This window comes from Strix aluco, chromosome 11 (genome assembly GCF_031877795.1).
Source record: "Strix aluco isolate bStrAlu1 chromosome 11, bStrAlu1.hap1, whole genome shotgun sequence".
Classification (NCBI taxonomy): Eukaryota; Metazoa; Chordata; class Aves; order Strigiformes; family Strigidae; genus Strix; species Strix aluco.
The window spans coordinates 14,680,656-14,704,730 of record NC_133941.1 but is presented as its reverse complement, the minus strand read 5'-3'; the positions used below and the strand labels follow the sequence as shown (position 1 = coordinate 14,704,730).

Genomic DNA, 24,075 nt, shown 5'->3' with positions numbered 1-24,075 from the left:
GGGTAATGCCCTTAACAACATGCTTTACCTTTTGGTCAGCCCTCAATTCATCAGGCAGTTGGACCAGGTGATGGTTGTAGGTCCCCTCCACCTGAAATAGTCTAGTCTATTCAAAAGGGCATCCATTCCAATAAGCTGGAGGAGAAAAAGAACTAGAAGAGGGAATGCTAGAAAGAGATACAAAAAGTCCTGCAGCTGTACCATGAGCTCAAAACCACACCAGTTTATGCATTCTTGCACAAGGCACACCCATGTCCCAGCAACCTCCCTAGAACCTGTACCTATATCTTCCTTCCAGTCTCTTCGGTAGTATCTTCCCTTTGCCACAAAATATGTTTCACAGACAGTATCAAGGCAAGATTCAGCTGATCTCTCTTACATGTTCTTGTCAAAACAAGATCCAAATCTGAAAAGCATAAAGGAAATCTAGATAACTCACAGCTACAGCTGCCAAAAGGTAGGCAAGATGAATCCTACCAAAGCACCAACCGTTAAAAGACCAAGTACAGACAATGATAGATCTGTGTTAATGTAGACATAAGCAATTTCTGTTTCCCTGAAAAAATATAATTTGCAAATTTTATTCATACCTTCTACATAAACTCCGTTTAAATAACGTCTGAAAGTCTCTCTGTAAATACTTTGCCTATGTTAAACCTACTGCTGATACAGCAACAGCTTCAGTAATTCTGTCAGACCACAATGCTTATTCTGGTCACACTTTTATTTCATTAAAAAGACTACATAATTTCTTTAACATGGTATTCAGAAGGACTGATGTTTTTCTTTTTCATTTAGTTGATCATTTTTTAACATGCTGTCATAAATGAATATTAAGTATATATTTATATATTACATATATAAATGAATATTATAAACACTGCTTATTCATGTACACTATTCCTTTTCTGTAAAATATAAAACTAGAGACCCACTGGCAATAATATTTGTTTTCCTAAAGCTTTATTAGTTTGCCAAAGACAAGGTGACTGTAGCCTACCTCCCTAAACTGCATTTTCCTTCTCCGATCCCAATTTTCCATTTTTCTGTTATAGACCGCAGTTAAATAATGGGTATTCCTTACTCAGATACTCTTTCTTTTTTGTCTGTAAACAGACCTTGTTTTATATGAAATACATAGCACATTAGAACTACTAAGACAATCTACTAAGATTAGAACTAATAAGACAATACTAAGACACTGCACATCAAGAGGAAAAACGCTTTTGGAAACCTTAACACATACAGAATCACTTAATAGTCTTGCACATGGGCAGAGTTGTACTGAATTTCCCATATATGTTAATTAGTCAAAGTCTTTTTTTCTTCCATATGTAATTTCTGAAAAGAAAAAAGCGAACAATTTCCCTGAGGTCAGTAGATTCTCTGTTCTTCAGCAAAGGATGTTGTATTCAAATTATATCTTGTATATGAATTTAAATAGGAGCAAACAGATGCTAGCAAGTCACAGTAAGATATTATTATAGTTTGAATTAAACCTTAAAGAAAGTTAGTTTTAACAACCACACTTCATTCAAGGTAACTATAGATCAGCTTTAATTTCTAGAAACTGAGTGAATTCATACAAGAGACCATTTTCTTAGTTCCCAGCTGCACAAGTATGTTTTAAGACAGTTTGTGTTTCCAGAGGATTTGGCATATTTGTATAGACACGATTTGTATTGAAGATGTCCAACTTACACATTTACTATCTTCACCAGAATAATCTGAGACTTACTGGAACAATTAGCCAAATTCTGAGAAGCTGTTCAGGTAAATAAAGAGTAATTGTTTTGCAACGCTACACAGGAAGTCTGAGATCATTCCAGAATGCAGGGAAAAAAAAAGAATGCAGCATAACCAGCAGTTTATACATTTTTCCAGTAGAGCACTCGTAGGCCTTGTTTAATGAGAAATAGCAAAAGAATATCAAAACATAGCCTTAAGATAAATGACATTACACTACTCCAAATACCAACAGCAGACTGTGTCTAGTCTGTAACAATCATATGATGGATTAATAATGCATTAAGAACAGTCACTTTATAATGAAGTCTGAATCCAGATGGAGCACTGACCGCCTCTGTGATACAGCAATATTAAAAAGTCATGCATAATTCAAACATACTGTATACATCTTACTGGGCAAGCTGAAGGCCTTTCATACTATGAACATGCAACAGACCAGAGTTTACAGAAATAAAAAGACCCAGATACAATATATATTTTAATTATCTCAACTCTGATAAGCTAATGTAGAAGTAATCCTCTCTAAGCTTTTCAAAGCTAGCTCGCCATACTTTAGCAACCAGATATTATTGAGTTTATAATTAAGTTTAATTAGGTCAAAGAATATTTCAGTTATATTGACTCTCAAATACATAACAAGTGATCACTCAGCACTAAAAGCAATCAAAATTAATGAACTCTGATCTAGTGTATGCAAATGCAGCTTAAGTCTGGGTAACTTTTTGTTTGTATTTTATATTGCGGCATATTTTATTAACTTGCAAGTAGACAGATGAGCAGTAAGACTTCTCCAGAATGCCCTAACAGACGACCATTTGGAAAAGTTTTATTTTCAGTAATAACTGTTCTATATAAGCAAAATAAATAACTCTTCTGAGGCTTTGCATATGGAATATGATCTTCTTTATGAAAGTGTTTTACTTTAGTTCATCAAGTATTTGTTTTGTTCCTTCTCCACAATATAACAAGAAAAAAAAGAGCAACTTTCATGAGTTTACCACAAATTCTGCATTCAACTGATTGCAGAGAAGAACTGCACGCCATCACCCTGTTTCTTCTTCTGAACAGGATTTTGCTTAAAAAAGTATAATTTTATTCTGAAAAGGTCAATTTTTGTATTAGGTTTTTGCAAATCTAGACATATTACCATTTTAAGAGCACAAGCATGAAACACACTACAGGCTGAGTTTGCTGCACAGACTGAATGCAAGTTAAGCCTTCTGGTGGAGGTCAGCATAAATAAAAGCATGTTAGATAATACGTACATTTCCCTTTAAATCAGACTTCAGACATTAGTGGCCTTGTATGTTCATGCACTCAACCCTCAGAGTCTGCTGGCCACATCTGTCACAAGTTATCACAAACTATTTGACATTAAGTGGATTTACAAATCCACTTCTCCAAGCTGGCAATAAAATGAGCCAAGACCAACCAGTCAGTTTAACAAGCCAGTTTATCAACTCCTGAAGCATCAATACCAGTCCAGATCACTAAACAAATACAAAGATCATTTAACATGTTTAGGTTACCAGTCCTTGTCCTGAGTCAGCAAAGCTCCAACCAGCATTTCCTGTGAAAGGAAATTCTGTCTTTATGACTGATTCCCTGAACAAGACAGGTGTGTCTGGCATTGGTCAGTCATAAAAAAAATTAAAATCTGTTTTTATAAAAAGATTGTAGACAGATGATGTAAATTGGCAGGAGACCCATATGTATGTTGCTTTCCAAGGTATGAAGCATTCCAGTCTTTAAATAGTTAATACCCTCTTTCTTTGCCATCCCCCACCCTCTCCTGGACAAAGGTGGTGAACAGATGCATTTATACAAAATGTAAAATTTAGACAGAGTAAAAGATGGCCAGATCTTTCCACTGGCAAGGATAAAAAAAGAGGCATTTTCCCGAGGTGATGCCGGTGAAGCCAGCATGGAGTGACTGCAGCAGGCGGCTGACAGCGATTCCTTACAGTGGTGGCTGAGTGAGCTGTCAGAACTGAACTGGAGGCACTCACCTCATTATGCTGCACAGGGAAGTCTAATATGCTGATTTGTTAAATACATATGCTATTTAATAAAAAAAACCAATTTTATTACAGTCTGAGATATATATTATTAAATTTTTACAGATAACATGTAATTATCCCAGTTAGAATCTAAATTCATAATAAGGAACACATGCATTCAAATTTTTACATTGTTAGCCATTGCCATGGAAAATAAATGCTTTCATTGAGGATATACATATAAGCAATTTGGCACATCTTTAAAAGGCATAAGAGAGTCGCTAGAAAAAGACACCTGAACATTTAATTATTTACATCATGCTGCAATACAAAGGCTTCAGCTAAGTGCAGAGCCCTCACTATGTCATTTCAAAACTGTCATTGCTTGGAAGAAAAAAAGGTAGTGTATTGGACTAAAGTCATCTTGGAATGGCTATGACTCAGGCTAAGGATGGATCTCTGAGGCCAGTACCATGTTTCCAGCAATGGTAAAAAACAGCTGTCCAGGGAAGTATGTGAAAGCAGAGTAAACACCCAGTGATACACACATAGTTTACTCTCCCAGACTGCAGAAGTATGCAGGTTCAAGGATTTCTTCAGATGGATGGTTTCACTCAGTCTAATAACTCTTGATGGGTTTTTTTTCTTTCATGAATTTGTCTAATCTGCTTTTTGAACTCCTGTAAACCTCCAGTATCCAGATCACCATGCCAGAATTCTGCCACTCCATGCCAGTGAAGTAGTATCCCTTTTGGTTTGATATGAATCTATAAAGAGTTTCATTTTGTGCCCTTAATCACATGAGAACGAATAACCTTACACTGATTGTATTTCATAGAACTCATTACCCACCATTTTTATTTTCCCCAGTATATCTGATTTCAGTTTATATGTTTCAGTATATTTGACTGTTTCTTATATAGAAACTGTTCCAAACTTTTGATTATTCTAGAGACTTCTCTTTTCAAGCCCCCCCCCCCATTTTTTTTGGCCTTGTATACAAACAGTGGAGAGCAACACAGTACGGAAAGGTGATCTTGCATAACACCACCACAGTTGGTTTCTATGAGGTATGAATGGATTCTTTTTTACATTTGCCTTCTTTTTGAAATTTGCCTTCACAAACATGAGAATGACAGACAACCAACTCTCTGCCCTGTAACAAAATCTTGAATTGTTTGGAACGTCAATTATGTCTAAGAGCAAAACCCAAGACGACAGAAGACACATCTCTACCCAGTATAAACAGCATCTTCCAGCACGTCTCCCTTTTCTTATGCTTTTTAAGCACACACACAGAACAAAATACTTCTACAGAGAAGTATTCAGCCATAGACTGCTGGATTCCAACTGCCCCTTTCACACAACAACACTCCACAGTGCAGCTAGAAGACTAATTTTCTAATGACATGAGACCCTTAGAACTTAAGGAGCAGGCGTTCAATCTAGATGCCTACCCACGCTGTCTTAACCATTATCCATCAGCAAAATATGATGTGAAAGGAAAAAAAAATTGTCATGTCCAGAAGGCTCACAAAGGTGGTAGTCCTCCTTTACCAGGATGATTACAATTAGCAGGAACATGAGTCATTAGAAAATGCATAATTCTTCCTGTCCAACTTGTTTTAATGTCAACAACACCAAGTTTTGATGGGCACACTTGAACCATTACCTAAAGTTAAAAAAACTGAGGGTGTTGTTCTGAGGTCACATGCCAGGCTGATTTTCCAAACCAAAAGCACTTTCCCTCTCAAGTCACCCTGACAGCTTAAGTCCTCTATCACAGCCAGAGGGAAACTAGCCTTAACACCAATTATTATCAGTGGTGAGATCACAGGATCACATGCTGAACAGGGCAAAGTAAGTTTCAAAGACACAAGATAACAGTATATTCTGTCTGGCTGTACAGCATAAGATAATGGGTACTTTCCAGTAACAGAAAGAATGATGACAGGCTTGAGGCTACCTTAAGCAAAAAAGATAAATCAACTAGTATATACGTAAATTGTGCATTTAAATAATCTGACCATTCTTCAACATATACTGCATACCATACCCATTATATCCTCACGGGATATTCCCCACCTGCTGACCTGAGTAATTCTGAAGTCCTGTAAGGAAAGATTCAAGCTTCTTCATCTATTCCTTTCTTGCCCCTTTTTCCCCCACAATTTTCTAAGAATACAGACTTCAGTATGCATTTAAATTAAGTAGTGAAGTTACTCATTGAAGGCAGCAGGAATTAGTTTTCTTAACAGCCCTTCGCACATTTTATTGACAAGATCCCTCTAAAGTAGGGATTTACAAAAATTCAATAGTTTTAATAATCTTTGTCTCATAGATCAGCATAGAAAATTTAGTTAACTGCTTTATCTTTTCTCCAATTCATGTTTATATTCACTTGTCTTGCCAATAATAATGGTTACGCAGAAAAGCAGTATCAGGGACAAAACATTTTATAAATTTTAAGTAGCATTTAATAGCTGGAAATTAAGGACATTCTATGGCTTATCAGTAAACCATGAACCTCACTTCGCCCTGTGCTTCTCGTCTGTATTTCTGTGGGCCAAATTCAGCTGTAGGATCACATTAGATTGCCCTCCTCTAAGAATTCACCTATTAACAGAAACTGTACCTTTCAAACAGTATTTAAATCTTTAGTTAGTAGCCAAAACAGAAGTTATACTCATCCAAGTATTTCTACAGCAGCATAACAGCTTTTCCACAAAATAATTTTACATAATTGTCTTAATTATACAAGAATAAAACACATACTCTTTGCAGAAGCATGAAAATAGTTAAAACAGGCATTTTCCATCCCAGATCAGAGTCAGGCATTTAAAAAGCTATCAATTTGTCCAGAATAAATAGTCAACAATTTTGACTTTTCACTGAACAATAACAATTCCTTTAAAACTCCTTTAAAGGAATAACAATTCCTTTGAAGTTGGGCCCAATGTAAGGCCTAATGGGATTAACTAACATTAAAGTATTAGCTAACAGACAAGGTTAGGCTACTGTGGGTTTATGATCTCCAAAACAGTGCTGGATTCTACCCAGCCCGCTTGAGGTGCCTACAAGATCTTGCATTTGTCTGCAGTCATCCAGGCAGATGAACCCTTAAACGTAGTTGCTTCTTCAAAGAATAGGCATACTTCAAAAACAAAATTAAAATCTGATCATTAAAGAAATCACAGCAGTAGGTTTGACACCTACTAATAAATAAAAAACTTAAATAAAGCAGCTTTTATTCTCTATTTTTTAACTTCTTTCTGTACTACATGAGAGGTCTACAGAAAGGGAAAACTGGTTCAACAGCTGGCTAAGCAAACACTGAAAATGATGATAAAAACACTGAACAGAAGGAATGGTAAATTTTCCTACATCTATTTTAGTTCCATGGATTTGAAATGATAAATGCAAGTGTACCCTTATGTCACAACTTCACATGAAAAACAAATACTGCAGTTTACTGTGTAACTACACTCATTAATACTTTGATTCAACATCCACCAAAATCAACAGAAAGTTTAGTGATAGCTTATTTTTAAAGTAAGCAGACATCACTGTAGTAATTTTTTTTAAATAATAAAACAAGTCAGTATTTCACCTTTACTTTCAGAAACAAAAATATCACAAGTCAGAAACAGTCTATTTGTACAGAAAAGTATACACATTATAAACTGTGCAGTTTTTATAAAACATGTTTTCTGATGTTGTCTTCACATCTGAAGCGTGATAGAGTAACATAGCTGTGATATGCATTTCACTTCAGCAGTGACACATGTAGGTCTCACAATTGTATTAATATCACATTACACAGTTTCACACCACCAGGATTAACCACCACTGACATAACTAAAATAAAATTTCTCATACAGCCATGCAATGGGATAAAAGGTCTGGTTTTAAGTCCTGCATTCACAATGTGCTTTTATCATGATAATTATTTGCTAATAATAGATTCACTGCTTTACAATAAACTGTCATTCTGACTTTTTGTTTTTCTCTTTAGAAGTTTTACTACAGAAAAATGAAAGGCAGTAATAAATCTAATTTAATTTTTTAGCAATAAGCAGAACAAGTTATTCAAGCTATGTATGAAAACAATACAGCTGAAAAGATGAGCAGGTTTGTTTCAGAGTACCCACAATAGCCGTATTTTAGTTCGAGGCTGTGGGGAGGGAAGACAAAAAGGAAAATTAAATTACTCACACTTGTATCCAGGCTGCAGATACTGATTGTATCTTCATCTTGAGCACTCTGTTTTCGTTTTTTCTATAAAATAAAATGAAAATAAAAGCTCAGTTTGGATGAATAGTACTAACTACCACTAACTTCACCCTGAAACAGGAATATATAATGGAGTCATACACATACATATGTGTATATATACAGGTAATTATTTTCTCTCATCACCATTATAATCACTGTGCATGTGGATATAAACTCTATTTTCACAAGTTGAAAAGCTACATATTAGCACATTAGTAAAATAAATGCTGTTCCTTTTCTTGCTAAAGAGAGTTAGGTTCACTTCAATTAAGAAACTTTCTTCTAACTAAAAGCACAAGTAATTATTGCATATTGTAAATTGTGCTCTGGCACTTGATATAAACTTTTGTAATTAATGAGACTGTCAGGAAAAGAAACTCGTATTTTGTGTCAAAAGCCTGTACTTAGATTTTTCAAAACATACATTCAGCAATCACATACTATTCCCAGACAGTCAATATCACACAGTGAGGATAGTAGGTGAAATGTACTGCAGGAATTAAATTAACATATATTTGGATCTCAATATCCATGCCAGTGATTGCATTCTGCTCTATATTCAGTTTTTGGTTTGGAAAATGGAAAGTCCTCCCTCATGTAATTTCACAGGTTCACCACAAGATTAATTAATCTTCATGCCCTTCAAATAAGAAGTATGACATTTCATTTAACAGAGTTCTACATTTTCTACCAGGCCAGGAAGATTTACGAAACAAGAGAAGTCACAGAATACATGATCCTTATTTATCCAGCTGTGTTGTCTTCTACTGTCAACTAGAGATAAGCATTCACACATAATAATACCTGGGATTTAGTTTCCAGTCTACAGAAGTCAAAGATGAGCAATTTAAAGACCAAAAAAACCCCACACAGATGCCATATGGGGCTCCTATCTTAGGAGATGACAAAAGTTCAGCTAAAAGGCAGAAGCTGCATGTTGTGCACATATTTTTTAGTTTGGGTTTTTTTTAAAGTGATATGCAAAAACTCTTATCTCCCCTCCCTAGCACCCATGCTCCTAGCTCTTCTGAAACCTGAAGGTTTTATTCCATCAAGCCAATAAAACCACCACTGCATCTACTAGGTCAAGCACACGGTTTCTGAGAACTGTTTCTTTAATGAACAAAGATAAGGATAAAATCCAGAAGTTTTGATTTCATGCTATTTTAAAATTAAACTGTAGGTGTTGAAACTTTTTATATTTACTCACTAGTTTTCAGCAGATCTTTGACTTGTGTAATCATTTAAATACAATTTTGCTATTTTTTAGGACATAACTTGTCTCACTTTTTTCTGACAATGGTAATTTTGAAGTCATGGACAGCTGTGTTTTACCACCATTATTATTCAGAAACAGAAACTGGATCATGAGTTCTCTCATCACATTACACAATGCAAAGTGTTTTATGAAAAGTAATTCTTCACCCTCAGACTATGCACAATTAAATTCCTCTTACCATTACAGTACAGATTTTTAGCAGCAAGTTAAAGGACAGAATAGAACACAGTCATTTCTGGAGCAGACATATCTGAAATAATACTGAAATAATTTGTTTATCCTGTAGTGTTGTTTTATAAGGTTGTTCCCCCCCCATATAAACTAATAAGAATTATTATTTTAGGGTTAGCCAATGTGAATTCATGACGAAAAAACACAAAACAGGCATTAGATATTTAAAGCCAGTACTTTGCCCAGAGAGTAACATTTCTTAAGATCCTAGTGAATATGTTGCAGACTATTCTTCAAACCTAGACTTCTGTAGATACAAATGCATGCAACCTTTAGTTTACCTCAAAAAGATTATATATTGATTCTACTTAAGTCAACAGTGAGTCTTTACTTTGCAAACAAGAAATTACAAAACTAAAAGGTACCATCCCTCCTACTCAGTAGACACAGGTTAAACCAAAATGAAGGGTGTTTAGATTTTGAATAGAGATTTCTACAAGAGAAGGGTAAATTAAAATGGTTTATGGATCCGGTATACCTGAATCTACACTAACTGATGATTCTGGTTTATGGACAGACAGGATGCAACTGCATTCACAGCTTGGGTTGGTGTTGGCTTATGTCTGACACCATTAGTTATGGAAGTATAGAAAAGGTGTAAACCTAAGCCTCAGTCTGCAAAATATTAGACTAAAAGTTAATTCCGAAAGAATCAATATAGTAATACAACATCACTCAAAAAAAAAAAAAAAGAAGAAAAAAGGTAAATCAGGTGCTTGATTAGAGTACGTGTTCACAATACTCTATGGACAGGTCACATTAAAAAAATAAAAATGTCTCTCTAAAATAAATACTATGCATTTTGGAACTAAACCAAATGTTTTCTATAATGGAATAGATGCAACTTCATTGTTAACGGAGTGTGACAGATGACCACACACATCAAATACATAGCTTCTCTGTTAACTGATTAAAAGACTTACTGGTGGTCACACAGCTACAGATTAACACAGAATGTGGCATTTCCAACACAGGCCAACTCTAATGAAAGTGGATTGAGACTAAATTACATAATATGAAGTACAAGCGTACCAGCAACGCTACAGGATTAAAGTGAACTTGAATGAGACAGGACATCCTCTTACTGCAGAAGGAAAGTTACACAGCAACTATGTGTGGGCTTCTATGTACTACATTCAAAGTGGGTATATGCGTCCAAAACACAGAGATATAGACAAAGCAGTGTATGTGAGGACGAGTGTCCAAGGCAAGGCTATTCAGGTGAAGCACAGCACAAAATGTAGTTCATAAATACCAACAGGCCGGTATCTTACTTAGAGACAAGGCCTTTGGTTATATAGCTAAATCTCAATACACTCATGAGGAACAAATCAGTATCAACTGTAATGTACACAGCAAAAGGGATGAAAAGACAGGTAAATTGTAAGAAAAGCAAGTACATATTGAATGAGTCTGGGACAGCCTCCACAAAGTAGATCCCTTGCTCTACCTTATACTTTGTTGTGCTAATCAAAGGATCACTCCTCACTATTTTAGCTCTTCTACTTACTGAAAACTAATACACACACAAAAAGAAAATCTACCTAACAACATGTACACTATACTACTCTTGTTATCTGGAAGTTTGCAAGTATCATACTACTAATGTTCTCTGTAAGTTTGTCTCAGCAGCTATACAAGACAAGTCATTTCATACAGAAATTGTTACATATCATCAACCACTGCAAGATTAATGTTTTAAAATTTAAAATTAAAACCAACAATTTCAAGGGCTATTATCATTGTATAAATGTGTGTGTAGGGGAAACACCATGGCAAAAAAAAATCCAATAATTGAGCTACCAGATAAATTGCTTTGCCCATAATAAGTGGATTAGAAGCAAAGATTGCAGTGGATATTGTGCAGGGAGCATAAGTGCTCATTAAATTAATCACTGCTCTTTGTGAGCTTCTTTTACCCAAAGGAGTTACAAGCGCTGTCTCAGTTGCCACAGGACAACGCGGCTGACGTCTGAATCTCTCGTGTTCCAGAAAATTACCCCTTAAATGTTGCTCTCCATTTTATGTTTTAAATCACACAGCACATCAAGTAATATAAACTTCACTCCACTTTGATCTCAACAATTTCGTGTGTGTTCCTTTCACCTGTAAGTACAGTGCAATAGCTTTAGGACAAACCCAGAAGAGTTACGTGTTATGGGTATGTACTGCACACAGCCGTAGTGGGATAAGCTTCACCGCAAAGCCAAGTGACAACTGGCAAAGTTTTATTTGACAATAAAATGAATTTATAGCCCAGATACTGAAATCAGTTAAGCAGCATATTAATGAAAAAGTTGAACTTCCAGAGAGAATTTAAGTAAGCAGCACTCTAAGAGGTTCAAATATCTGTTGCACGTATTGTTAGAAAGACAAAAACATATCAGACAAATCTTAACTGCATCATATTGTATTATGGTATATTTTTCATACCAGCTTATATTGTCACACAGGACTGTGTTAAGCCAAAAAACACAGTGTGTGAATCTTTATTCAGCATGACACCTGCACTGGCCCAGGCATAGCACTAGTGAGAAAGGACCGATTTCTTAATTCCATTTTATTACCTTGCGCAGGAAGTATCCCTAGTTCTTGCTAATATTTCTCACAGTTATTTATGGCTGTGGCAATCATTAGTTTTAATACAGTCTCATACCTTTTTTTTTAGGACTATATGCCTTGAAGAAGCATGTGCAATAGGGAAAATGAATGCCTATGCTGAATGTGCTATATTAAGATGACATACACTAAGTCCATGAGTATACCCATGCAGAGATCTTACAGAAAATTGCAGAACCACAAACATGACAAGGGATAGAAAAGTTGAGGCCCTTATGGATACCTAAGCATGCCCCAGTTATGTACACAAGTTCTGTTCCTTACATGTGTAACACAATCACATTCTAAGATACTGCATATGCATGTTGTTTTAATGGAACCATGTCCAGTTAGAGATGGTATCAGTTTTTGTTTTAATTAAAATCCTGTAAGAAGCCCCCACATATTACGAAAACTATGAAGCAGGGATAAAGTTTTAAGATGCATGACCATTAACATGCCCTATATTTGTTCTTGGGAAGCACATTAAACCTATTAATGTGTGTATTTCTGTAATTTTAAAATGAACTATCCAATTAGAACCCATCTCTATTTTAAATTTAGACTAATAACATTAAAAATAATCCAATTAAAAAGTAGTATGCTATCCATATACTAGACATGATCACTCATCATCTCCAGCATACATTAATTACATATGTAATGCCATACTGCAGCATTGTATGAAATAGACTAAATACAAAATACTGTGATTACTCTATATCAGGCTATGAGCAATGGACAAATGCCATCTGCTATCTCACTGCAGAGTATTTCTTTATTAGAATTTGAACGTACTCGAAACAAACTAAATTGAAAAATGTTATGAAGCTGTTTGCCTTGCTGGGAAAAAAAGGACAGCTTGCAACGCATCAGTAATTCCCCTTTTCTGCACAATATTTGTAGACCTTAAAAAAGGTGTACATGTCTGCATATCAAAAAGCATATCAATAACATATCTATTCTGAATAGAGATGTGTCTGTGTTTTCTGACTGACCACACAGATGCATTACATGCACCTGAATGCGTACCTCTAGACTGAAAAATGTTTTCTATCACACTTGGGGTTTGTCCTTTGAAATACACACACCCCACACCCCCCAAAAAACCCCAACCAAACCAACCAACCAACACCCCTAATTCTGCAGAGCATGACGACTGGGTGTAAAACAGGTTTGAATCTTGATTCATGTTTGAGACACTGTTCCCCTAAAATGCTGTGATTACATCCACTGTTATAGAGACAGAACACTTCCCAGTCTTCACACAGAGGGAAGAGTTATTCTCAATAATTATCTCACTAGAGATGAGAAAGTAAGATAATCAATTATATATTAAAGCAATGATTTAATTAAAGGAATTAGAGCAATAAGACATTGTTATAGGAAGGCTGAATTAATATCCTCTCTCCATCACAGGGTTTTAATTATCAATACCAGAGATTTATATTTTACCACCTGGGAGATGAAAAGCAAACATGCACAAAAATAGCTTGATAAAAAAACTCATCCTGTGACGGGAAAGGAAATGCTTTTCAGAAGAATCGCTGACTTTTGCTAAATCATCTATCTATTCTGATTGCTTAGAAATGTATCTGCACACAGACTGGCATCAAAATAAATAATAGTTCAAGAAACTGTACTTGCACAGGCACATAATATCCTTAAACCTTCTAAGCAATAGACTCATTTCAAAACAAAACATAACACAACTTTTTTTAAGCTCTTTTTTCATACAGAAATCCATTTAACAAATGAGGATCCATTCATTCTACCAAAACAGATTTTCTTCACCCACCCCTAAAACAAAAAGTCCAAAATAAAGGAAAATTAAAAACAATTTAATCATTCTGTACTTCAAATTGTTTTCATATGAAAATATCTAAAAAACTTAAGTCTTTCCAGAACATACATCTGGGCACACTTCAACACTGCTAATTACAAGAACACAACTTTGTAAAAAACGCAATTCTACTATATGATTTAAATAAATGTAAGTAGAGGTGCATATATACACACACACTCTTATATGAAAATATATATGTGTATACATAAATATGTATATATATATACGTATATATGGTGCATATTTTTTCCCTTTTTTTAAAAAAAAACAAGGCAAACTTAACATGTTCTACTACGGTTCCTCTGAATGTCCTATTAAGATTTTGGGGGAGGCAAATACGCAGTGAACTAAAAAATATTTGGGTAAACATTGTTAAGTCTAAGTTAAAGAAATAGTTTTCCATACCAGTAATAATTCAAAGTTTCTTGAAAAGGATTGCTAGGTGGCAAAATGCAAGTTAACATATTTTTTCTGAAGTTCAATAATGAAAGCAATTCTGGACTCTCAATCCCAATTCTCAGGACATCACCACACACTGTATTTACAAAGGAAAATACGTAAAAAGGCATGAGTGTAAACATATTTTATGTCTCTGTTTTATATGTGATTTCCTAATTGCCTGTTTTATGAGAGACAAATGAATGCATTAATTCATTAATGTATAAATGTTGCATTTTTGCTAAGTATGTCTTATGAAATACAAGTTGAATCAAAACATAAACCCTCCTAAACTAAAAAAAAAAACAAAAATTGCAATAATACAGAAGAGGGAAAACCATTTAGCCAACAAAATTTTTATCATTTTTATTGTTGAGGAAAATGCAGGAAGGGATTCACTGTTCTGGGTTTTATGATCCTCTCCACTTTATGGTACATTACTATCAAGAATAACACAAATCTCTATCAGACTGAGTTAAAAACCAAAACCAACCAAAGAAAAACAGTCAGAAAAGATCAGGTATAGTCAAAAATAAAATCCGAAAGGAATTAATGTGGAACGGGGGGAGAAAACATACCAAATACTTAACGAAAAGTCAAACATCACAGGGCAGAAAAGGTTCAAGCCACACTCCAAAGGGCCAACACTGTCTGCATGAAAAGCAGATCTACTACATGTTTTCTTTTAGTTTAAAAAAAGCAATCAGTATCTCCTCGGCCAGCTGATAGCTCTCTCAATCTACAAGGAACCTTCATATCAAAAGCCTGATGATGGCCTTCTGCACTAGGAATCACAGCCAGTGTTTAAGCGGCTGGGAATAAGGCAGGAACACACCGTCACTTTCATGCGCATTTCTATTTGCACTGTTTTTATACAACATTCCTTCAAAAACATCCGGTTAAGTTTATAAATTCTCTTGATACGTAAATAATTTTTATCAGCAAAATCCACATATATATATTCAAATATACTAGTGATTATAAGCACCCTTCTAATTCTCAAATACCTACCATGTACAGAAGCTAGTAAGTTCAAAAGAATATTTAGACGCTACAATTCTCATCTTTTTTCCTTTGTAGTTTGTCAGTACTTCAACACCCATGCATAACACGTTGATCTGTCTCCTAAAAAGCCCTGAAAAATCCACCTTGCCAAGACCAAATCTATTCCTTCAACTACCCCAAAACCTCTACCTGCTGTTGCTTCTATGTTATAAGACCTGTTTCAAGTTTTCACCGTTTCCATTTCAAATTGCATTCCAATGTTCTCAAAGGTATCAAGCTCCCAGTTAGTTATATCACAGAGTATGGAGGATTCACAATCAGGACAAAGTCCACTGATGAGGCACAAATCATACAAAACAGATGTTAAAAGCTATGCAAGAAGTGAGGTAGGATGAAAGAAATAATGACAAACTGGACTGGGAGGGATGTATTTAAATTATCTGGACCAATTTAGAATGTTTCCAGAAGTTTCACAGGTCCAGAAAATAGAAAAGTTAAAATATTTCAGATTAGAAGGTAAGCATATAGGTTTTCCTAATACAATGGGAGGAAATTCTCACTAAATGCTTCAACATTTTTCTCACCTGCTGTTATCAGTTAATAAAATATGCCTTGGATCCAGCTTAAATCGGGTATAAAATTACAAGGCAAAAGATTAATAACCTTCTATGTTAAGGTTAGTTGAATAATCACTAATTTAACATTTCCTGCCACAGATGGTGGGATATAACATCACACTGCAGGCTTAAGTGAACTAGAAGAGGCAGTGGTGGTGTCACATTACTCAGCTTCAAGCCAGAACACTCATGATACTGAAACAAGAATAAGCCTCATGTAGGATTACCCATTTTCCACCTTATCATGTTACTGTTGCACTGTCATTCAAGTGTCTAAGATGAAATAAAGGTACAGATGCCAAAAAAACCCAACTTTGGCCTGGCTGATACAATGCACAGTTCTAGAAAGAAGTCTGTATAGAGGGAGACCATGTCATTAATCACATAAGCATCTCTGCAATAACCAGCCAGAAACCTTTGAATTTCCTGTTGAATATGGTGTTCCTCGTAAGTTTGGTTCAGAGCTAACCAATTAGTTTCACAAACAAGTGATAATTCATTCCCTAGTTTAAGATCATTCACAGGAAGAAATTAATCTCGTCATTTTTTGAGGCCAGCCCTCTTTTCACTTTACCAGAGCCTACCACTCACCTGCACACAGTACCATTATTCCTCCCTGCTCATCTTTCACTTCCATGGCTGTACTACCGACAGTTCTAAGAGCCTGAAGGCATGGGAAGATAACAGCATCTTAAAGCAGGTTTTCCCAGAGCACAATGCTTTTTTTTTTTTTTTTTCTCTGATCATACATGTTTTTTGGGACCATAACTTCAGAATACTGAATTCTAATACAAAATTTTAAAAAGGAACAGAACTTGTTACACTGTATTCCAGTATCATAGTTCTTTATGTGATGTTGACAAAAATAACTTGCTTAAGCTCTAAAGAGAGCCAAAAATTCCTTAGTTTTATAATAAAAGTGGTTTCCGCGTATATTTCCGCTGCCCTCTACTGTTCAGAATACCAAAGACGTTACAGGTTTCTTTTCCTCAAGAGTGACACGAAAATCTAAACAAAAGCTTTATTCCTTTTGGAGGGAGAAATAGTCAGAAATAACCCGACTGCACAGTTTGCCCCAGGTCTGGTACAAAGCTCTGCCGGTTCTGTTTCCCACCCAGCACATGTTCAGCTGGCAGGCTCTTTGTACATCCGTGTTAGTAACAGAAGTTGCTTGTTCTTAATACCCCAAGCAAAACAAACAAATGAGAAAAGACTCTGCCCTAATTCTGTTAACCACAGCAGAAAACTCTGAAATGGAGGTGAGGTCATCTATGACACTTAAGACTTTGCCACTGAAAGTATCTAAGCACTTCTGAGAAATCACTCACATCTCTGCCAGACAAAATGGCAGCTCCTTTCACCTTTCTCTGAACACAGAGAGCAAGCTTTATTTCTGCAGTGCTTATTGTGATGGATTTGAGATTTTCCGGTCAATGTAACATAAAATGAACACTTTAGTGAACAATGAAATGAAAGTTATATTCAATGTGTTTAACATTAACAACAGGAAATGGGTGTGCATGTACGGGATGCTGTAAGGACAAGGATCAGCAGAGCTTTGTTTGAGGACTGGTATTTATTCTATCTTTATTTAACCTTCTTCCTTCCCCTTTTCAGAAGACGGGGAAGACTATCAGTCACTGGAATCTGGCAGACAGCTAAACATGCTGAAGCTTTTTCAGTTTACTATAAAGTCAAATCAAATTCAGATTAGTAAGTTACATACTTTTACTTCTTTCTCTGTAGGAGTTCTTTGTTACACGAGTGAACAGCAGTCTCTATCTGATCCTTTCTCAGTCAGAACTTCAAAACTGCTACATAAATTACACTTTTAATTAACACAATATTTAAGGATTCTAAATTCAGCTAGCATGTGAATAAAAACTAAGATGCAATCTAAAAAAGTCCTTACATTTCTGTTCTTCTTACAAACACTTTTCAGCTGGGATCTGTCAGATCCAATTCTTTGTGCCCCCAGGTAATATAATCAGTCAACACGCAAACAACCCCTGGATTCCTTTGCCTTTGGCAGCTGACATGATGAAGCTGTGGTTCCTAGCCTTGTATGTTTGTGTTGAGGCAGTTTATTATAGGTCTAGTTGTAAAAGCAAGAATAATCAAAGTTAGGCTATTTTAATACTCTAACTCTACCCTTAAAGGTTTTGTGCACTGGAAGGCATGGGGACTTCCTCTCACTGGACAGCAATGACCTGTACTTGCTGCCGTTGAGCATTTAATCACAGCTGTCAACCACCTCTTCTGGTTCCAAAACTGCTACATCTGTATAGGTAAGAGGTAAGCATTTTTCTTTAAACAAAAATCACAATGAAATTTTCTCACTTGAAAAGCATCTTCATTCCAATGACACTTTATTGTTGCTTTTCTTATATTATTTATTTTTAAGGTTTGGGGGTTTTATTATTTGTTTGTTTTTAAGAGTATCAGGAATCCAAGGGAGCTTCTCATTGTAAAAGAGAGCTTGGATTGCTGATGCTGTGGCACAACACTGGAATCACATACAGCAGAATGAAACAATTTCCATAAACTAAGGTCTCCACATGGCATTCAATTGGCTTACATTTGCATAAATTGCAATAATCCCTGTTATTCTAATACTCTACTGCTAGTCTGCTTTCCCACAGTCTCCTGCATTCGGCATCATTATGCTGCTGTACCTTTAAAACCACAGACAGGTTTCCTGAATATGGCTTTTGATCTAAGGGCCTCAAGTGCTGCTCTTCAGCATCACACAGAATAGTAAAATGGCAGCATGCAAAATGGATTCTTCTGCAGATAAGAACAATACCACTTTTACTAAAATTACATTGCTGTATCTATTTTTGGGTTCTCTATATATAAACACACACAAAAACACTTTAGCTCTATTTCTCAGGAAACAGGGCTTATGGGATATTGGTCAATATACCTGTGACTTCTGATTCTTGAATTATTCTATTTTTGTAAAACTTGTTGCCTACTTTCAACCAAAATTGACAAAGAGATAAAGACTTCAATCATTTTGGACAAAGCATATAGAACAGGAGACACAATTTGCACCCAACTTAAAAGATTTCAAAGTGAGCTCGGCAATATTAGTAGACACCTAACAATCTGTGATTTTACTTCACAAACATGCATCTCCCTGGCGTTGTATGAAAACTATGACATTTATTAGATTTCTTCTGCTATAAATTTTCCAGTGAAGGATAACTAAAATACACACCCACAGCAAATATGTGTATTAAGTACATCCAAAAAGACCACACCAATTTAACAGTATGGCAGTCAATAATTAGCCTTCTGCAATTTTGATTTACCTTTCTTAAACATGATTTAACTCAGAACTGCATAAAGCATTTGAGAAAACATCTTAAAAACATTCTGTGCAATAAATTTATCACAGACCATCTCTCTCACTATTGAAAATTGTCACAGGGAACATAAAAAAAAAATCCCAATTAACAATCTAGTCTTAAGCTTCAGTATACTTAAACCATATTCTCACAGCAAATCCAAGAGCATACAGGCCCTTGAACATATTCCTGACTTGCTTGCTTCAGACTACAGGCCCCCATCTTTATCACGTTTCTAAGAACCTCAAAGTATGGTTCTATTCAACATATATGCAAATATTTTGAAATAACTTTGCTTCTTAAGTAAAAGAAAGCTCTCTAATTTTCCAACAAGTGGACAGATGCTACAAAATGGGACTAGAGTTGCAAAGTTAGAGATCAGACTTGTGCACCTGTGACCCTAATGTGCTACTCTTATTCACTTATTATTAACAGACCAAAACCCAAATCACACACAAATCATTAAGAACAATCAAGTATTAAATGCTAACCATTGCAACATGTAAAACAGGTCAATGTGTACAATGCAGTTCTTTCTAAATTACACTGAAAAGTTTGAAATGATAGTTTTTATAACATAATTGTATACTCTGTTATATTGCTTAATTAACATCAGAACCAGGAAGCGTTTCCCCCCAAAATATTTAACTTAGACCTCCCTTGCTATGAAGTAAGCCCCCTTATTCCACTGCTGCCCTTGGCAAATACAGAGAACAAGCATCAACTTTGTAACTGTTCCCACTCAGAGACAAATGTATACTTGTATCTCATATCAAGTCTTATTTTCCTACACACAACATCCACTAAATCTTTTAAACTTTCTTCATAGGCTGTATTTTCCACAGTTATTATCCATCTTGCTACTTTTCTGTCCACATCTTTCCACACTGCAATGTCTAAAACTGCACCGTTTTCCAGGTGACATCACATACACATGCTGCAGAGCAGAATCATTATGCATTGTAAATACACTGTAAATAGGATGTTACAGCTTTCACTTTGACAATGGAGTTGTGCATATAGCTATAAAAGTTCCCATTTAAATCTAGCATCAGCCAAAATTCTCATTTTTACACCAGGAGACAGAGGCAAAGATGTTTACACATGTATGATAAAAAAGCAAAACCAAAACCATAAAACCACCATCCTGCAGCAATAAACTACCAATACATAGAGAAAAATAAACCATCACCCATCCCATTGGGAATAGCCGAGTATGTTATCTAAACTTTTAACAAACTTCTTTCCTTACAGAAGGAAACATTCCTGCTAAGCAACATTTTGGTTTCATTAATACCCAATTTTAAATTCTGGCATGCTTGGAAGCAGTATCTGTGCAATTTCAATTTACTACAATGCCACACATGCCAACAAAAAGTAACACGATCCCAAATTTACACTTACCTGATGATGCACAAAAAAGCAACACCACACCATGAGGTACTTTGTATTAGATTTTAGGAGGTTTCTTAATATTAAGCGTGACAGTGAAAAGTCTTTGCTACAAAGGAGTCCCTATGTCTCTCCTTCACTTTTCGGCAGGAACTCCTCCCCATGCAGCCACACAGTTTGCTCTCGCTTCCTGTCATGTAGCGTACTACAAGTGTCATAAGCTGAGTGTATGTATTGTGTCTGTCTCTGTTGTGGTTTTTCCTCACAGATTGCTTAGAATAATATTTTGAACAGACAAAAGTGTTTTAAAAATTGCTAACAAGTGAATGGCACCAGCATCGTAAAGGTAAAGACATCATTAATGTGATTTTAAAGTAATAGGTAGGTCTTTGGGGGTTTTGAGACCCAGTAACTGAAAGAGAGTCCATCTGCTACCTGTGCAATTCTCAGTCTTTAACAGCAGCAATGGGCTTTAAACTTGAGGGCAGACAACTATCTCCAAATGTAGATGCCTCAGAAAACAAAAACAGCTGGTAGACACTGGGTAGAACTTTTCAAGATTTAGTTCACATAAAACTTTCGTATTTCAGAAATTAAGATGTCTGCTAAATGGAGTTCTGAAATTAACAGAGGCACAATGGCAAGAACTCAGTACAGAATGCTTCAGAATCAGCCCAGGATCAAGGCCCAAAGATGAGCTTGGCTGAGCACCCAAATTCTGCATGTGAGGACATGTCAGGGAAGCACAAAGCTCAATTCTATCCATGGTAGTTCAAGATAACTGATTAAAGATACTCAATTTTTGCTGACTCTTCACCAGTGTAGATAAACAAGACTTTAGTAACTGCATTCTATGAAACCTAGTGAATCTTCATTTCACTGAAGTTTGAAAAGCTATATACCTTAATCATCAAGAAAGTATTAAACTTGAAGTTATTGCTGCCTCAATGACACTGGCCACCAATGTGATTGAGAACTTGAAGTCAGTAAACTTACAGGATTAGGTTCCAGACTCGTAATCTAAACTGCAAAATATAATGCCTCCTTGAGAGCTCTTATATTTGCATGCCAAATCTTTGGACAAGAACGACCAAGAGAGACCGACCTGCTAATAATGAGAGTCTTCAGTGGTCTCTCTCAAACTACTAGCTAGATCACTAGCACCTTCTAGTACATATTTTCCTTGAATATATAGTTAAATGCCTCATTTAGCCATCCTATTAAGTTACATTACTTCAACGTAAGAAAAACTAAGTTTCATGAGATGTTCATCTGTAAGTTATCAAAATACATAATTATATGAAAATTTATATTTGCATATGATTCATATATACCAGTTTCAATGTGCATTTGAGCTGCCCTCTTCAAAATCTAGACACACATATATATAAACCTCCCTTAGCCAAAGTTAGCTAGAAAACAATGCAGAATATTGACCTGAAAAATAGAATCCACAACCACAAGTGATTGAAACAGTGCTTTAAACTGCAAGTAAAAAAAGTGTGATTTAAAATAGCTTTCCATCATCTTTCCTGTATCACAAACTGAATTAACTGTTTTGGGCAAGTGAAACTTGTCCTCAGAAACTAGTAAAAAGGAACTATTGAGATATATGAGATTTGGTTCTTTTTTAAAGCATATGTGGACTCTAATGTAAAGAACAAGTGCAAATACAGGGAAAAGTAAAACCCTGGAACTTTTCTGATCCTTTGTACACAAACGGCAAATACAGAGGAAAAATTTGAGTGCTTACCTTCCAAAATATTGTCTACAGATTTGTAAGCTAGCATTATTTGGTTTAGAAAATTTATTGATTAATCATATCAGAAGACTGAATATGTTCCTACTACCATTCCAAAAAGACTTTTTTGTTTGTTTAAGACTTAAGGAATAATCATGTGAAAAGTTCAGGCAAGCAGCCAAAATGGACAAAGAGAAACAGGTGAACATATCAGTCAACTGTTTCATTTTAACATACAAAAAAAAAATCAAGTTTTCAGTATATTAAACAGAAAACTAATACATTTTTGTATACACAGAGATAATTACTTCATATACCCTACATCCTTACACCTCACTCTTGATCTGTCCCTATCCTGTTCAATCTTTTGTTGCTCAGATCTACCAACACTGAGGTGTTCTGCAAAATTCTGCATAGTTCCAGTAGGCAAGAATATCAAGACAAATTTGAATTTGGGTAGCAAGCTAACAGTAATTTGAACTTTATTTTTAAAGAAAATAGGTCCTTAGTGAGCTTGTGCAATCTTTCGTCAGTTCAAAACTCAATTTGAACAAAAAGTTTCTGCTGAGCTTAGTGGAAGAAGATAAAAGGTGAAACCGATACCAGCCAGCAACCAATTCCTTTGACAAGGGCCATGACATCTCTCTGCAGACAGAAAATACAAATTGGAAAAAATCTTCAGGAAGCAGACATTTTAGGCCAAGACTTGAAAAAATTAATCTAGTATTTCCCTAGCACTTGCACTATTTCTTAGGTCACCTACAACCTTCTGCCTCAGTAGTCACTGGAATTTAAGAATCCTAAAGGCAGATACCACAGATTTCAGCCTAGTGTCAGGCATGAGATTGGCCAACCAGACTTTTTCTTGTCCATCTAGTAAACAATATTTAAAACAGTCTGCCCCTGCTACCTGTATCAATCAGCACAGATTAACAGGATGGCAAACACTGCTAACCTCTGAGTAAATAAAACATTGTATTTGTGGTTTTTCCCCTGCAGCTTTGCATCAGTCAGCTCCAAGTGTACTCTGCACTTCGTTGCCAGCAACATCAATAGCATCCACCTGAAAGAAAGCGCAGCTTGAATTCACGTAATTGCAAACACTCACATAAGTACCAAGGAAGGAAATCTAAGACATCATATCTAGAATCTAGGCAGCAACTGCCTCAAAAGATTGAAGTCAGGAAATCATAATTGACAAACATAATATGTAATTGACAGATATATAAAATATATGAAAGCTGTTCCATTGGTCTCTCTGCAGCTACAGCTCTGCTGCTGAGCCCAATGCAGTAACAAAACATGAAATGAAACAAGATAGCACTATGAACACAGGATCAAATAGCCAGAAACATCCACAAAACTGTGGGTAAAGGGAATGAAATTTTACTAAAACTTTGGTTTACAGAAACAGAGAAGGACACAGGGTATTCATGATTTAAATTCAAAAAAATAAATCACAGCACTTTGAGAACCTTTCCTGCCTTAATATTCTTACTTGTAAAATGCCCAAAGCACTGGGGTGGCATAAGGTTGAAGTTTGCCAAATGT

At 35.6% G+C, this 24,075-nt stretch overlaps 1 protein-coding gene across 4 annotated transcripts in view; it reads right to left on the bottom strand.

Moving 5' to 3' along the window:
- Positions 1 to 24,075, bottom strand: part of ARHGEF3 (Rho guanine nucleotide exchange factor 3) — a 141,200-nt gene that overhangs the window by 55,240 nt on the left and 61,885 nt on the right. For 3 of the 4 annotated variants that reach the window (XM_074836211.1, XM_074836210.1, XM_074836212.1), the window contains one exon: positions 7,965 to 8,027. In XM_074836211.1, the coding sequence (XP_074692312.1) occupies positions 7,965 to 8,027 (63 nt within the window). Of the gene's footprint in view, positions 1 to 7,964; positions 8,028 to 20,795; positions 20,926 to 24,075 lie in introns of those variants that run through there. The other variant, XM_074836215.1, reaches the window with a different exon arrangement.